This window comes from Hylobates moloch, unplaced genomic scaffold (assembly GCF_009828535.3).
Source record: "Hylobates moloch isolate HMO894 unplaced genomic scaffold, HMol_V3 SCAFFOLD_18, whole genome shotgun sequence".
Classification (NCBI taxonomy): Eukaryota; Metazoa; Chordata; class Mammalia; order Primates; family Hylobatidae; genus Hylobates; species Hylobates moloch.
In genome coordinates this window covers 80,231,320-80,247,098 of record NW_026652293.1, presented here as the reverse complement: position 1 = coordinate 80,247,098, position 15,779 = coordinate 80,231,320, and the positions used below count along the sequence as shown (strand labels likewise).

The 15,779-nt window shown below is 37.4% G+C and overlaps 1 protein-coding gene across 1 annotated transcript; it reads right to left on the bottom strand.

The window, feature by feature from the left end:
• Positions 1-244: 244 nt before the first annotated feature.
• Positions 245-14,668, bottom strand: LOC116457287 (olfactory receptor 2T6). The gene is made up of 3 exons (XM_058430783.1): positions 14,367-14,668; positions 7,188-7,341; positions 245-4,444 (listed from the first exon to the last, which is right to left on the bottom strand). The coding sequence occupies exon 3, from the start codon at positions 4,438-4,440 to the stop codon at positions 3,514-3,516; it is 927 nt and encodes a 308-aa protein (XP_058286766.1). The 5' UTR covers positions 4,441-4,444; positions 7,188-7,341; positions 14,367-14,668; the 3' UTR covers positions 245-3,513.
• Positions 14,669-15,779: the final 1,111 nt, after the last annotated feature.

The window sequence follows — 15,779 nt, the reverse complement described above, 5'->3', positions numbered from 1 at the left end:
TAATTAATATTTGGCCCATGTTCTTCTAACTTTCAAGGAAATATTAGCCTCACTGCTCCCGTGTCTTCAAAACAACATATAACCAAACTCCCAAAACAAGACCAATTAGATTAACAAACTTTTATTATTTCATCCCCAACCCCCATCCTAACTTCTACAAACACCACAATTCTTTGATGAGAACTCCTAATGATTTATTGACTGAAATCCAGTCAAGAAATATAGTATCAGAGAGTTATATAATTGTTAGAAAACTGTTTTAAAATGAAATTTTATATTTTAGAACAATGAGGTTTACCAAAAAATTGAACTGATAGTTCCGAGTTTTTATATATCCCTTCTCTTTTCCCTATTGTTAACATCTGGCATTAGTGTAGTACATTTGTTACAATAGATGAATCAATGTTATTATGAACTATTATTAATAGTTCATATTTTACATAATAATGAGTCTTTCTGTTCCAGAGTTGTATGTTTTTTTCCCACAAATGCATAGTACCATGTAACCTAATATTATGTAACATTAATTACTGTGTCATATAGTTTCACTGCTCTGAAAGTCCTCTGTGCTCTGTCTATCCATCCATCCCTCCCCCTGACCCCTTGCAACACTTATCTTTTTCCTGTCTCCACGGTTTTGTTTTTCCCAGGATGTCATGCAGCTGGAATCACACAGTATGTAGCCTTTTCAGATTGGCTTCTTTCCCTTCACAGTATGCATTTAAGTTTCCTCCACATCTTCCAATGGCTTGATAAACCATTTATTTTTAACACTAAACAATATTCCACTGTATGGATGTGCCACACTGTATCCATTTAACTTCTGAAGGACATTCTGATTAAGTCTATGTTTTGGAATGTATGAAAAATCTACTATGAACATAAGTTTCCAAATCAGCAGAGTTAATACCAAGAAACACAATTGCCAGATAATATGATAAGATTATGTTCAATATTGTAAGAAACTGTCAAACTGTATTCCAAGGTGGCTATACAAGAGAGTGTGCTTTTGTGTGTAATGGGTGGATAGAAATGAAAGAAACTGTAAAAACTGAATATAAAAGTCAATCATCTTTTCAAAGAATAGCTGAAATAATGACTAGCATTTATAAGGTTTTATTGCATTCATCATTTTACTTGATTTTAAAATCTTACAAGAAAAAATGTATGTATGTATTAAGTCAAATTTTATAAAAAAGAAAGTTGGTCCTCAGAAGCATTGTATGATTGCCAGAAATTCACATGGTGTTTATGTGGAGCTGAAACTGATGACCAGTTCTTATGGGCCAGCCCCCTCCTTCTCTTCTGATTTGTTGTGTTTTTTGTACCTGAACATCTTCGTGGTTGGAAATGCTCCCTCATATTATCTGGCACATGCTGTTGTCCAAGGCAGTCTGACAAGGTTGAGGAGGTGTTGAGCCTCCAGCTAAACGTCTCAGAAAAGCTGTTCCTGGATTTCAACTGAAAACCCTGCTCAGTTAGGCAAGACCAGGTCTATTTTCTTGATGAAGTCCTCAGCCCAACACCAAGCTGAGCTGTTCTACTCGGCTAAATATTTTTCAAATACCCAGCAGCTTTTTTCAGTACAAAAGGAGGTGTTGCTATGTGTCATTCACCCGCCATCTCCAGTGCCTGCAGAACATCACTGAACCCAGCTTGGATTTTGTTCAACCAACGACAGTACAAAGCCTGGCACAGCAGGGTGTAGAGGTGGCCTGAGGGGTTTGGGATGTGGTCCTGGTTTTTACTACTGTGTCTACAATTTAGAACAAACATTTTTTCTCCAGTTCTTAGCCGCTTAGAAAGAAATCATACTAAGTGTACAGAACACCCTTGACGTAGCCAACTCCCTCTTAGAAAAAGACTTTTTTATATTTCATAGAGCACTTTTCCAACAAGGATAAGATGTGTTGCCTACTAAACAAATTAAAAAATAAAAGACTGTATCCAACCAGATAAGACCCAAACAAGCACACTCTTCCATGATCAGTTCTCATAGGAGGACTCTGTAACCGTAGAAGAGGAGGCCTTCAGCAGCTCGAAATAGCCGTGTTAACTGACACCATCTTGCAGTCACTGATGATGAAAACTTGGCCTCTGCTGCTGAAGTCTCTGCCACCTCAGAGACTCTTTCTTGCAAGACCGACGGACCACCCAGCCTGGACCAGGACCGCTTTTCTCTTCTTCTCTCCCCCTGGACTGGTTTGTGATCCTTTCTCCTATCCCTTTTCCTTGTTGTGTTAAATGTTAGTTTGTTTGTTGTGAAATGTTAAACCTGTAACATTTACATATTGATTAAGTATACTATTATGTATGGTTTGCAATATTGATTGACTTGTGGAGTGGCTTGGGTCTGTGTGCCCGCAGCTGTGACTACCAAGTGAATGAAAAGTACTAAGGGGAGTTGCCTCCTTGGGAACTAACTCCATGTAGCTCATAGTGGCTTTTGTGATTGAAACAGCATCAATAAAATCCTGACATTGTGGAAAGACACAAGCATTTGTGGTCCTGGTTATTTCTCACCTTGCACCACTCATGACACTAAGTCATTTACAAGGGGTTTCCAGTTCTAATTTTCAGATGAAAAGCTGGGTATTTCCTTCCCACTTTGCAATGCTATCCAATGCAAAAGCCAGTGCTATAGAGAAGGAAAAATATGATGCTGTCTACTACTTTTTTAAAAGAGAAAAGCTGGTAGAAATAGCTCCAACAACACTAACATCTACACAGGGATCCCAAAAGTCTAAAAATGCTAGTGAATTGGAGAAGAAGCTGAAAAGTGATTACAGAAACTGCTAGTTAATAGGGCATTTCTTTCTCAACTACCTTTTGCTGTGTCTTCCAATGTAACAGTTAGTTACCATATTAAAAAAATAACATTACAGACTCCCTCCCCCATAAAGGTTTAGTCTTGGCATTTCTACAAAACACATGATTCATTTTTTTAGCTCCAAGTGTAGATAAAGGAGGAGTGTTTTCAGTGGTTACTCAAAGAAGAGATATTTGGATTTTCTAAACCTTGGTGTAAGTCTATGTAGATTTTTCTTTACAGTTTTATGACAGTTTAGTCTCTTTCATATGTCTTTCAAACCCTGGCATCCCTAAACCTTTGATAAGCCAATTGATGGATTGTTTAAACAATACAGTCAAAATCACCAGTTCTTATGGAGCCACTGAAGATGGGGAGAATATGTAATATTAACTCAACATTTCGGGGCATTCATATACATGAACTGCAATCAGAGAAGTGATATGAGAGAAGACTTGGAATCAGTAGAAACAAAAGAAGAATAAACACAAGTGATGTTTCTAGAACTCTGGCATTATTTGTGACTGTTACAGCAACTTCACATTTTTGATGGGAGTACTGTTGATACACCATTTAGCACAGCTGGTGTTGGCAGTTCCTGTCAGCATTATCCATGGTATCCATGATACAACCCCATATATGCCCGAACAGGATGTGGAGGTTTTAGACTATCAGAATTCTTTCCTCATCACACCACACGTCCCTTAACATCTTGCCATAACTCTCTTCAAGGCACCCATCACATCCCTGTTCCTAAGACTGTAGATGAGAGGGTTTAATAAGGGTGTGAGGATGGTATAAAAGGCAGAGAAGACCTTATCTTTGATTGGGGTGTGGTAAGATTGGGGAAGCATATACGTATACAAGGCAGCCCCATAGAACAATGTCACCACAATCATGTGTGAAGAGCAGGTGGCAAAGGCCTTCTTCCTCCCTTCAGCCGATGTCATCTGATGCACTGTGATGAGAATCCTGGTGTAGGATGCAGTCACCACCGAGAAGGGGATCAGCAGCATTGCAATGCAGCACACGTACATCACTGTTTCATAGGTGGTTTTGTCCCCACAGGCCAGCCTCAGCATGGTGGGTGCCTCACAGAAAAAGTGATTGATTTGGTGAGAGGCACAGAACGGGAGACTCATGGTAATGGGGGTGAGGAGAAAACTGTCCAAAGCTCCGCCGAACCAAGAGCTGGCCAGGATCAACCAGCAGACCCGCCAGCTGATGAGGACAGGATAGTGCAGTGGGTTGCAGATGGCCACGTAGCGGTCATAGGCCATGAGCCCCAGCAGGAAGAATTCAGCCCCCATAAAGCCCATGTAGAGAAAGCACTGAGTGGTGCAGGCGATGAAAGAGATGGTCCCCTCGCCCATGAGATAATCTACCAGCATCTTGGGCACAATGGTGGAGATGTAGAATGTGTCAATGAGGGAGAGGTGGCTGAGGAGGAAGTACATGGGGGTGTGGAGATGAGGGTCTATGTTAATCAGGAAGATCATGACCCCATTAGCTATCATGGCCATGAAGAAGACGGCACAAATGACACCAAAAAAGAATCCTGAGGCTTTATCGTGAGAGAAGAGCCCCATGAGGGTAAAGCCTCCAGACAAGGTTTCGTTGTTTTCATTCATGGTACTGAGTGTGACCCGGAGGCATAAGAAGAGAAGCAGGGTCAATGAAAATGACAAAAGATAAATCACTTAAACATGTCTGTGTAAACATTATTAGATTACAATTTTTATGTAGCTAATATAAAACTTTTTTGGTGTGGTAGATTTGTGGCTTCCTTTTCCTTGGCTATTTCTTTTTGATGAAGAATAATTTCAACATTAGGACCCCATGGGACAAAGATGAATGAATGTTTGGCAATTGATACTTGGCTTAAGGGAGTTTCATTATGATTGAAGAAAATCTGAGCCCTAGAGAGGATCCTTCATTTGGAGTTGGCTCCATTCACTTAAAATGTGGATACAACTGAAAGACTATTGATTCAATCAATTCAAACAACCCAACACAATGATTCAGTAGGCCACTGGATCAAATGGGGAATTTCTGTGATAATTTTAAAACCTATTAGTCTCATCCAGAAATAACCATAAATTGTAGACACAGCTGAAAACTATGTTGAACTGTAATAAATATGATTACATTATCTACCTGATCGTTGGCCATTCTTATGTGTTCCCTCACCATTTGTCAATTTCTCATTCATTTGCACACCAAATCTTTATTTATGGAGAAAGTACTGTGCAGTGTTCTAAGCTCTGGGGACACTGTAGTAAATAAAAAGAATATGAATCATGTGACTTACATTCTAGTTATGAAATAAGCACAGTAAATCAAAAGTGGGAACCATGGTTCCAGGTAATGCAAATAAGTGCTTTGTAGAAAACTTCAACACAGACAATGAAAGATAAAAGAAAATTCATGTGAAGATTTAGGGCTAGGGTGTTCCTACAAAATAAATAGCAAATGTGACATCCCTAAAGCAAAAAGGAGTTTGGGATAATCAGGAAACAAAAGTCAGTTCAGGAAGAGAATTGCAAGTGATGAAGACAGTGAGATATTAGTGATCAGTTCTTCAAGGTATGCAGGCCGGGGTAAAGAGGACAGAATTATTTTCTAAGTATTATCAGTAGAATTGAGTGGCAGTTTGTAACATATAGCAGTTTAACTTTAACATGTTCATTATGATCTTTTTGTTTTTTTCTTTTTACCTTTTTGGTACATTTGAGCCATTTTTTGTTTTTGCTTAGTGCTGTATTTTTGTGAGTCTTGAAGGCTTAGACTGGGATAGACCAGGTTGTGCTTTCTGTCCTAATATCCTCCTCATTTCACTCAAAACCTTCCTGATTTGGTTGGTCAGTCACAAGCCTTGGAGATGGTGACTGAATGAAATGCATAAAAGATCTTGTAGACCAGAGGCAGGAAACCATACACAATCTTAGATAGCTATGGGTGGTGCATTCACATCTTGAATACACGATGAATACAAGAATATCTTTTAAAAGTTTCCTCATCAGGTTTAACACTCTTTAAAATCCAACTTGATTTTTGAATTCTTGAACACTTCTGTGTGCACTCAGGTGTTACACCAGACAGAGAGGCAGGTGATGCAGCAGTAAGCGCACAGAGGTGGCAGCCAGCTTCTAGAACACCGTTTTGGATTAGGGGGTTGCTGGATTCTGAAATACTCGCACCGAGAATGCTTGTGTGGGGTCCTGGCTTCATCATTTGCAATGTGCCCTAATGCACGTTACTTAAAATCTTAGAGCCCGTTTCCTGATCTATAATTAGGATATCGCAGGAAACTTCAGGGATGTTGTGATGATCAAACATCATGTAACATTTGCAAAGGATCACAGCTGAGTAAATTCAAATGCTGATCTACGATGGGCTGTTGCGCTTGTGAGATAATGCTGATACTGAGGACACACAATTTCTTGCCGAAGGCACTATTGCATTTCTTAGCTACTGTGTGTATACCACAGGCACAAACAATAGAGGACACACTCTATAAAACACGTGTCGCCTGTTGAACACTAGGGGACACACTCTAAAATTACGTGTCACCTGTTGAACACTAGGCAGGGTTGCAGGCTTCGCACTGTCTTCTGAATTATTTAAAATGATAAAATCTCAGAACATTCTTCCTGATCATGCAAATAATTGCCATTAGAGGAATCTTTTAGCAAAAGATACAGACTTGTAAAAGACTGGTTTCTGGGAAAACTCATTCCAGGAAGAAGACTGTCATTTCCTAAGTTCACTCTCAGATTAAACAATGAGGATCAAGATGTTAGGTAATAGCATTACACGAACAACAAGGGCCTAAAAAATAATTTGCAGGTGTCTACACATTCTCCAGGGAGGCCTGTTTCAAACTTCCCAGTACGTGCTCACAAAACCACAGAAATGACTCGACTTTTTATCTACACTGAAAATTAAAAATCTTAAGTAATAGGAAAAGATGAACCCTAGTGGCTCCTCAGGAGAGAAAAGCCTCTTCAGTTATGGCCAGCATATGTACAAGGTCTCACAGGGCGTGAACCACTCAGAAAAAGGATTGGCTGTGCGTCTCTGTGCCAGATTTTCTCTGCAGCAGGGTCTGCTTCTCTGCTTTCCCCATTCTTACCCTCTCCTAGCCAAGAAATTGTGGAGAAAAAGGGTAGAGTTTGCAAGTGGACCAACAAAGGAGGTTCTTGAAGGAGTGTTCTCAGCACAGTGAACAGGAGACTTCATTGACTTCATTTAGGAAAGTGAGAAATACACAGACACAAGGAAAAATGCTAGCTAATGAGAAATCGAAACTTTTCCTTCCTAAGTTTTTCCTTCTCTTTCAACAAAAATTCAAACATAACTGCACAGTTTTGCTTACCAGTTTAAAAGAGGCTGAGTGGATCAGGTGGTGAGGGGAAAAAGAGGCTGAAGATTTATTCTGTCCACTATCCATCCAAAATGCAGATCCTCCATCTAATGGGTAGCATCTAATCTAATGAGCTCCTCGTGATGACCTGATGAATTAGGAGGAGCTTCCTGCAATGTCAGCGGGAGCAGACACAGACGATAACATTAGGGAACACTTCAGGAGAGGGTGAGCACACTCAGGCTAGTGCAGTGCTTTACCCACGATGATAACACTAGGAAACACTTCAGGAGAGGGTGAACACACTCAGGCTAGTGCGGTGCTTTACCCATGACGATAACACTAGGAAACACTTCAGGAGAGGGTGAGCACACTCAGGCTAGTGCAGTGCTTTACCCACGATGATAACACCAGGAAACACTTCAGGAGAGGGTGAACACACTCAGGCTAGTGCGGTGCTTTACCCATGACAATTAAAAACACTTCCAGGATGAGAAGTTACAAGAAAGACCGCAAAGAAGAGCTCTGAAGACATAAAATTGTGTTAGGGCTGTGGAGGATAAAACTTGAGTAGCTCTCCGGGGATGCAGAAAGGCAGATATTAAATGATAAGAAAGATAGACATGTAGACATGGGCCAGGCGCAGTGGCTCACGCCTGTAATCCCAGCACTTTGGGAGGCCGAAGTGGGCGGATCACCTGAGGTCAGGAGTTCAAGACCAGCCTGGCCAACATGGTGAAACCCCGTCTCTACAAAAATTAGCTAGGCATGATGGCGGGTGCCTGTAGTCCCAGCTACTTGGGAGGCTGAGGTGGGAGGATGGCTTGAACCGGGGAGGCAGGGGTTGCAGTGAGCTGAGATCGCTCCATTGAACTCCAGCCTGGGCAACAGAGCAAGACTCTATCTAAAAAAAAAAAGAAAAAGAAAGGTAGACATGGAGTATTGGAACTACAAAAGCAAAATATAAATAATCAATGTTTTAAAAAGAGTGATTTCACAAATAAGAGAGAATTATTAATAAAAATTGAAAAGGAAAACTTGGGAAAGGAACAAAAAGACTCTGTATATGGATGTTTCATTTCATTGATAAATACACATGTGTGTCTGGGAAAGTTATTTGAAGTAAAGGCATCTGGCAGCATCTAATAAGAACATAGTAGCATGCAAACAAAACACAAGAAAAGGAAAACACAGTCACCTACACAGGCTAAAATTCACACTGACCACAGGTGTCTTCCTGATAAATTCCAAATAAAAGTGAAAAAATGTCTAAACTGAAGATATACAATGTTGCAGTAAAAAGAGAGAGCTCTGGAGCCAGAGTTTCCTTGGGTTTGATCCTTTCTCCACCACCAAATTGTGTGACCACAGGCACTTAAATTATTTTTGTATCCGTTTCCCCCATTTGCTCTGTAATAATAGAAAGGGCACAAGTTTCAAAGTTTACATCATTCACACACGTCAGTTTCTTAGACTAGCGTCTAGAATGTGCTATCTGTTCAGTAAAACTTATTATCGATATCATTAGATACATTTTAGTTGAGAGTAATGTGTGGCTCAAACAGGAAGACGTTCTGAGATAAATTAGGGGGAATAAACAGTAAGATACAGCTGAATATTTGTGTAGATGAAACAAAATTAAGAAAAGGGAAGAAACTGTAATATTTCTAATAGTAAACGTTGAATTCAGGTTAAATATATATATATTTAAAAAACAATGTAAATATGTTTGCCTCATTGCATAGAACTCAAAAGATTCTTATCAACAAAGACATATATATGTAGAAATAGGTACATATATATCTATGACATCTAATACGTAGACACAGATAGATATACCTATCTCTGTCTATACAGAAAACAGGGTCTGAAAATGGAATGCTAATAATATACATGCAAAACAAATTCTACTTAAATAGAATGTAAAATTAAGAAGTACCAGATAGCAGCTTTCATTCATTCATGTATTTATTCATTCAACTATTTATCGTGATCCAGCTATTCACTAGACATTTTTCTAGGAGTAGAAGATACCATTAACAATATTCCCTCTTTCTTGGAACATACAGGGCAAAGGACTGATGATAAATAAAAACATATACAATTATGAAGAATCTAACATTTTTTCTCAGTAAATGAGCCAGAAAAAAATACATTTTTGCCTATGACTCCAACACAGAGGCAACTATAAGAATAAGAACAATTTTGAAAAAGATTAACAAAATCAGTTACTAGTATTAAAATGAGTTAAAAGAATGTTTGTATGTGTGTACATGTGTGTTTGGGTATGTATTAAAATGGTTTAAAGTAATGAAAGAAAAAAGGTATAACAGCACAGGAAATTAACACGAAGCATACGATGAAATGAGATAGAAAACAATTATGTTAATCATGGCTACAACCATCATTCAGAGTAAACATCCCCTTTTAATGTGTAGATTTACTCTTCAAAGAAAACAAAAAAAATGTACAAAATGGAAAAGAGAACTAAAAGATGCAAAAAGGAATGGCATAAGTATATGTAAACTATAATATAAGGTGAAATTATAAATGGAACAAAGAGAACAATTCTATCATTTGGATTTTAAATGGAAATGCATTATGTGCTTAATATATTCAGTTAGCTTCCATAGGACAATCTCTCTTTTTTTTTTACTAACGTATATTAGAATTCTAAAATAATAATAATAGGTTCACAACTAAATCAGAGAATTTGAAATACTTTAACGTACGCCCAAAACACTACTTAGGCCAAAGGAACTTCAAACTTTCATTAAATTAAATATATTATGTATGGAAGCCTATAGGATATAGCTAAAGATGTATCCAGACAAAATTTTATAACCTCTAATAATGTAATTCTTATAGAAATTTTATAACCTCTAATAATGTAGTTCTTATAGAAAAAATATGTGATGTTAACAAAGATTCAACCCGATACGTTAGAAAAATATCCACAAAATACATTTAAATAAGAGAAAGAGCATATAAAAGACTTAAATAGATATTAATGGATTTTAAAATAAGCAGACTGAACATTTAAAGTTGATTCTTTAAAACTGAAACAAAATAGACCTATTTCTGGCCATGCTAATGACACGTGAAGGCAGAAAGGATGACACAAAACATCATTAAAAGTAAGAAAAATGATCCAACGACAGATATGAGAAGAGCGATAAAATGTTTATAGTATGGGAAGTTATTTTAACATTATATTAATACAGTTTGAAATTTTAATGAAGAAGACTATTTTAAAGTATAGTTTTGTATGAGTGCGTGCATACACATAATATGCATTTATAGTTATAAGTAGATATAATGCATATACACACATAGAGTCAAAATTCTTAATATGCATATATAGTTATAAGTAGATATAATGCATACACACATAGAGTCAAAATTCTAAGAAAATACCGAAGAAGATCTCTAAATTTGGAACAATTTGAAAGTTTTAATGGAATTCTGTTTTCCCAAAATTCCTAGTTCAGAAAGCATCCCATAAAAATCTTCTAAGGACAGAAAATTTAAAAATCTGTGTAAACAGAAAAATATGGAATTAATCATTTATTGTATAAATACATGTAGCCTTCAAAAGACAGAAAATTCTCATAATTATGAACCAAGTTCACATATATAAATATTTCCCAAATGAATATTATTAAACTCAGAAGTAGATTAATAACAACACATCTTCAAACCTGTTCACATAAACTCCCTCTTTTCCCATTCTAACACCCCTCAAAGATTCTTGGTTGTTTGTGAGCTAAAGATCAAGTTTTGATTGTGGTTTTGATGTCCCCGAGTGACCTGGATACTCAGCTCTCTACTCTGCAGCACTCTGTCAATTCCTGGCCCCTCTCTCCCAGAAAATAGCCTGACTCAGGAGCTCTCTCTGCCTAGAGCACAATTCTCTCTTTATCTGGTTACTGTAGCCCCAGGTCTCAGGTCACTTATACTTCCTGCAGGAATCCCCTCTGGTTTTAATAACAAGGTCAAATGCCCCAGCATATATGAACAAGTAGTTACTCATAATATCAACAACATATCAACAAAATATTTCTTTTTCTTTTCCTTTTTGAGAGAGGATCTTGCTCTGTTCCTCAGGCCGGAGCACAGTGGCATGAGCACAGCTCATCGTAGCCTCAACCTTCTGGGCTAAAGCAATTCCCCTACCTCAGCCTCCTGCGTAGCTGGGACTACATGCACAGACCACCATATCCAGCTTATGTTTTTGTATTTTTTGTAGAGACAGGGTCTTGCCATGTTGTCCAGGCTGGTCTTGAACTTCTGGCCTGAAGAAATCTTCCTGCCTTGGTCTCCCAAAGTGTTGGGATTACAGACATGAGCTACCGCACCCAGACACCATAAAATATTTCTATGTAATAACAACCAAAATGGTAAAATAACTGGTAAGATGCTAAACTTTTGGAGAACATTTATAAAACTAAATCGGTATCAATTTTAAAAGCAATAGAAAATTATTCTAGAGGAATTTGTCAAAGTGATTATAAATTTGATCTGAAAGGACGAGCACGTATTAATTGTCCAGCGGAAAACAATGCTAAAAATTGACTTTGACCTCTGTAGGACCAATGTGAAATGTAAAGGATGAGTAACTGAACAGAACAAACAAGGCTCAACAACTAAACGGAAGAGTATCTGGAAATAAACACTGCTGTCTCCCCACAAAATACAAAAATCCCACATACGTGCAAATGTTTCACACAAGTAAGATGAGAATTCGGATAACTGGGAAAGGTAGAGTTTATATATATGAAGAAAACAAAATTGCAACTTAGGGTCAAGAGTAAGACTTTAAAATGCACACTCCAGATCAAGTGGCTCAAAAACTTAAGTACAAGAAATAAATACATTTCTTTATGAACACTTTTTTATGATGTTTGGGTCTCTTTAATGAAGAGGTATGTTGTTTGTATTCTGAAAAGATGCTAAAGTAATGGCGATAAATTAGGATTTTTATTGTGAAGAAGCGGGGAATATCACACACTGCTAGTGTAAGTACAAATTGAAACCATTTTTTTCTGGAAGTGTCTGGCACTTAGCAAACTTAAAAAAATCCATGTTTTAGCCATTTTCATCAGTTTATTCTGAGGAAATAAATAGTATGAAGTAGGAGTAATATGTGAAGACATTAAATAAATTATTGCCATTGATGGTGAAAATCAACTAGAAACAGTCTTAGTGGTCAACATTAATGGGTTGACTAAATCAAACATTGGTCAATTTACATTATACTCATTGATAATGGTGTAGCTTAGTTGTCTTCATGTAAAGATATACATAATATATTTTTAAGTAGGAAACATAGCACTGCCTAGTTACAAACATATATGTGCATAGATAAATTATAATCACGTGTAGTCGGCCTGGAAAGTTTTGGGTTGGGATGGGAAGAAAATGAGCCCAAAGGCAGAAATGAAGCTCAAGGTAGAGCAATCAGGAGATTTTGCTGAATTAAATGGAGATTGAGGAATCAGGAATACACTTTACCAGAGCATCCTAGAACCTGATGATTTATTTTACTCATCACATACTGTGAACTTTGTATTTCATGCCTTTCCAAATAAGATGGACCACACTCGGATGGTTACCAGAGTTTAATGAAGACATCTTGAGTCTTTCTGGGACGCACTCTGACAGGTGCGAGCCCCATGCTGCCCTGTCCCTCATGACACCTCTTCAACTTGTTTCTACAACTCTCTTTGTTGTTTTTATTTGCTGCATGCTTCTGCCTCCTCAAATATAATATGAGCTCTTTGAGGGTAGAGTCATCCTCTAAATAGTCCTTATATCCACAGCCATTAGCACAGCCTTGTATATATTAGGTGGTCTATACATCAGCTGATTACTCCTAGAACACTTTATCTTTTCCCATTTCAAACTCGTACTATTAATTTGAGAGCACAAATGACAGAAGATTTGCTTTGATATCTTCTATGATATTGCATTGTGACAAGTGGCTAACTTTGAAGACCACTTAAATGTGAATAAAACTGATCTTTGGAAAAGAAAGCAAGCTAATGACACAGTCCGGAAGGCAATGGGAATATGTAGGCCACTTGGTCCCTTCTAACCTCACAGGAAGTGTTATGCCCGTGCTTTCAACATAGGCTGACTGACAACATCTGACCAACCAACCATCACACGATAGCAAGAACGTTCCTGTCTTTCAGATACTGTCTCTTAATGTGTCCAAAATGGGTCACAAAAAGCAATCAATAAAATAAGTTCACAAAAGAGTGACTGAATCTATCAAAATGCTAGCAGGGTAGTTGACCATTTTTAAACAATTTTTCAAGAAAGTGATGTTTGTTTTAAATAAGTGAGTGGCACTTATGAATAAGAGCTCAACATTTATATACTCATGGATATAAAGATGGCAACAATAGAAAATAGAGACGGCTAGAAGGAACATAGAGGGGCAAGGATCAAAAACTAACTATTGGGTATATGCCAGGTGCCTGGGTGACAGGATCATTTACACCCCAAACCTCACCATCACAAAATATTACCAGGTAACAAACCTGCACATGTACCACCTGAATCTAAAATAAAAGTTGAAAAAAATTAAAAATTAAAAAAATTAAATACATACATGAGTGGGTATTTTATAGATGAACCAACAGAAAATGTCCAGCCTTCCTCAAGTGTTTCCATGGTTATTTATGCCCAACTGGTGATTCCATTTAATTGTAAAAGTTCCACTTTTCCCTGAAAAATGTATCTTTAAGTATGCTAAATGAAGAGTTTGACAGTATTCAGGAATAGTTCAACAGTAACCTACGTTTTTAGTTTTGACAACTAGGTTTTTGTCTAGTCTTTCCTTTGTTAGTTCAGTTGAAAGTATTTACCTCTGTACTCCTGGATTATGCTTAATTCATTTTCTTCAATCCAATCTTCTTAAAGTAAACATGCCAATTACTCATACCTCTACCAAAATCCCTACCTCCAATCCCATTCGATTTAATTATTTTGATCATCTTACCTAATTCTCTGTAACTTAGAAGATATCATGTTTGTGGGAACTGAACAGCACAAAATATCTGAATCATCTCAAACGAGTGAACTTCCCTATTTGTTTTTCTTCTACTCACACACATTATCTAAGAGAGCCAAATGGCTTTCTTACCCTGCGTATGGAGATATAAGTTGATGATAGTGGATCACGTACAGGTATAATATATTTAGAGAGAGGAATATTAGGTAAAGACAAAATTGTTTACAGACAACTTCACAAGAGGTGAGACCTTAGAAACAAGAGATAAAAGGGAACCTTCTTGATCTTGTTTTCTGTCTTCATATTAGTGTCTTTCCTTGAAAAGATGAGAAGAGATCCAGGTTAAAAGGCACAAGCTTCAAAAAAAGAGAGTGCCAGTTAGAGGTATTTGAAGATGACCACTTAGCTGAAGGCATAGATTTCACACTTCAGCACCGTGCACACAGCTCCAGGAACCAAAGAGGGAAGAGTTTAAGTAATCTAGCATATGATATCATAAACGTCCTGAGATTTCTCATGGAGAAAACTCCTTCTAATAATCCACAAGGAATATCAACTAAACTGGTTCTGGCGGGTACTAAAAACTTTACTCAAAACATGTAAGTGTCAAGCAGAGAATGTGTTCCAAAACAAATGCTTGGGCTGCCTCCTCTGCAGTTTGTTTGTTTGTTTTGTTTTTGATTAACAGCTTGAGAACAGCTGTTTAATGCATGTTTCATCACCAAACTCTGTTGTTTGTTTCCCTAGAGGGCAAATGAGTAATGTTGGAAAAATACCCAAGGAAGAGAAAAGAAATTTTTCATGTGGTCATTTAATTTCTCACTTTAACAATAGTCATGATCTAATCCTTTCATTTTTCTCTTGCATTAAGCAGCTTCCCAATAAACATCACTCATTTACTAAATGTCACTAAGAAAAACTTTTGTAATTGCCAATTCAGTAAAGGTACTGAACAATCTGTTAAGAAAATATATTAGGCAGGCTGTTGCTGAACAGGTTAGTGTAAAAATCCAACTTATGAAACTATTGCTACAAAACCCTTTTGAACACATGATAAGAGATGAAGTTGATGAAAATCACTTTATACTCGACTGGTGGTTCTCATTCTCCTGAGCTCAGGCGACCTGCCTGCCTCGGCCCCTGAAGCTGCTGGCATTACAGGCATGAGCCACTGTGCCCGGCCAGGTTGCGTTCTCTTGATGCATAAGGTGTACTGTTATGAATCATTTTTGTTTAGTCTTCTCATAGTTAAATATATAAATGTAAATTATGTTGTATTACCTGATGTATCAACTTTAAATGATAAATCTATGCCTGGCTTAAAAGATGAAATTAACATGTGCATATGTGCTGTTTTCCAACATTCTATTTCTTTGCCTGCTAAGTTTTGTTAGTTATATTTTGCTATTTATATTGTGACACATCATAACATACACATTCAATTTTTAACTGTAAAGACATCAACTGGGCTTTAAATGTGTTTAATCGTAAAACCTAAAGAAAACTAAACAGCATGTAAAATAGTTTGTGTAAATCGTAGCTCCAAGGAAAGGAAACAATGTGACTTAAAGGTTTAATGGATT

Coding starts and splice junctions, on each gene's coding strand:
- LOC116457287 (XM_058430783.1), bottom strand. CDS start 4,440: ATGAATGAAAACAACGAAACCTTGTCTGGAGGCTTTACCCTCATGGGG.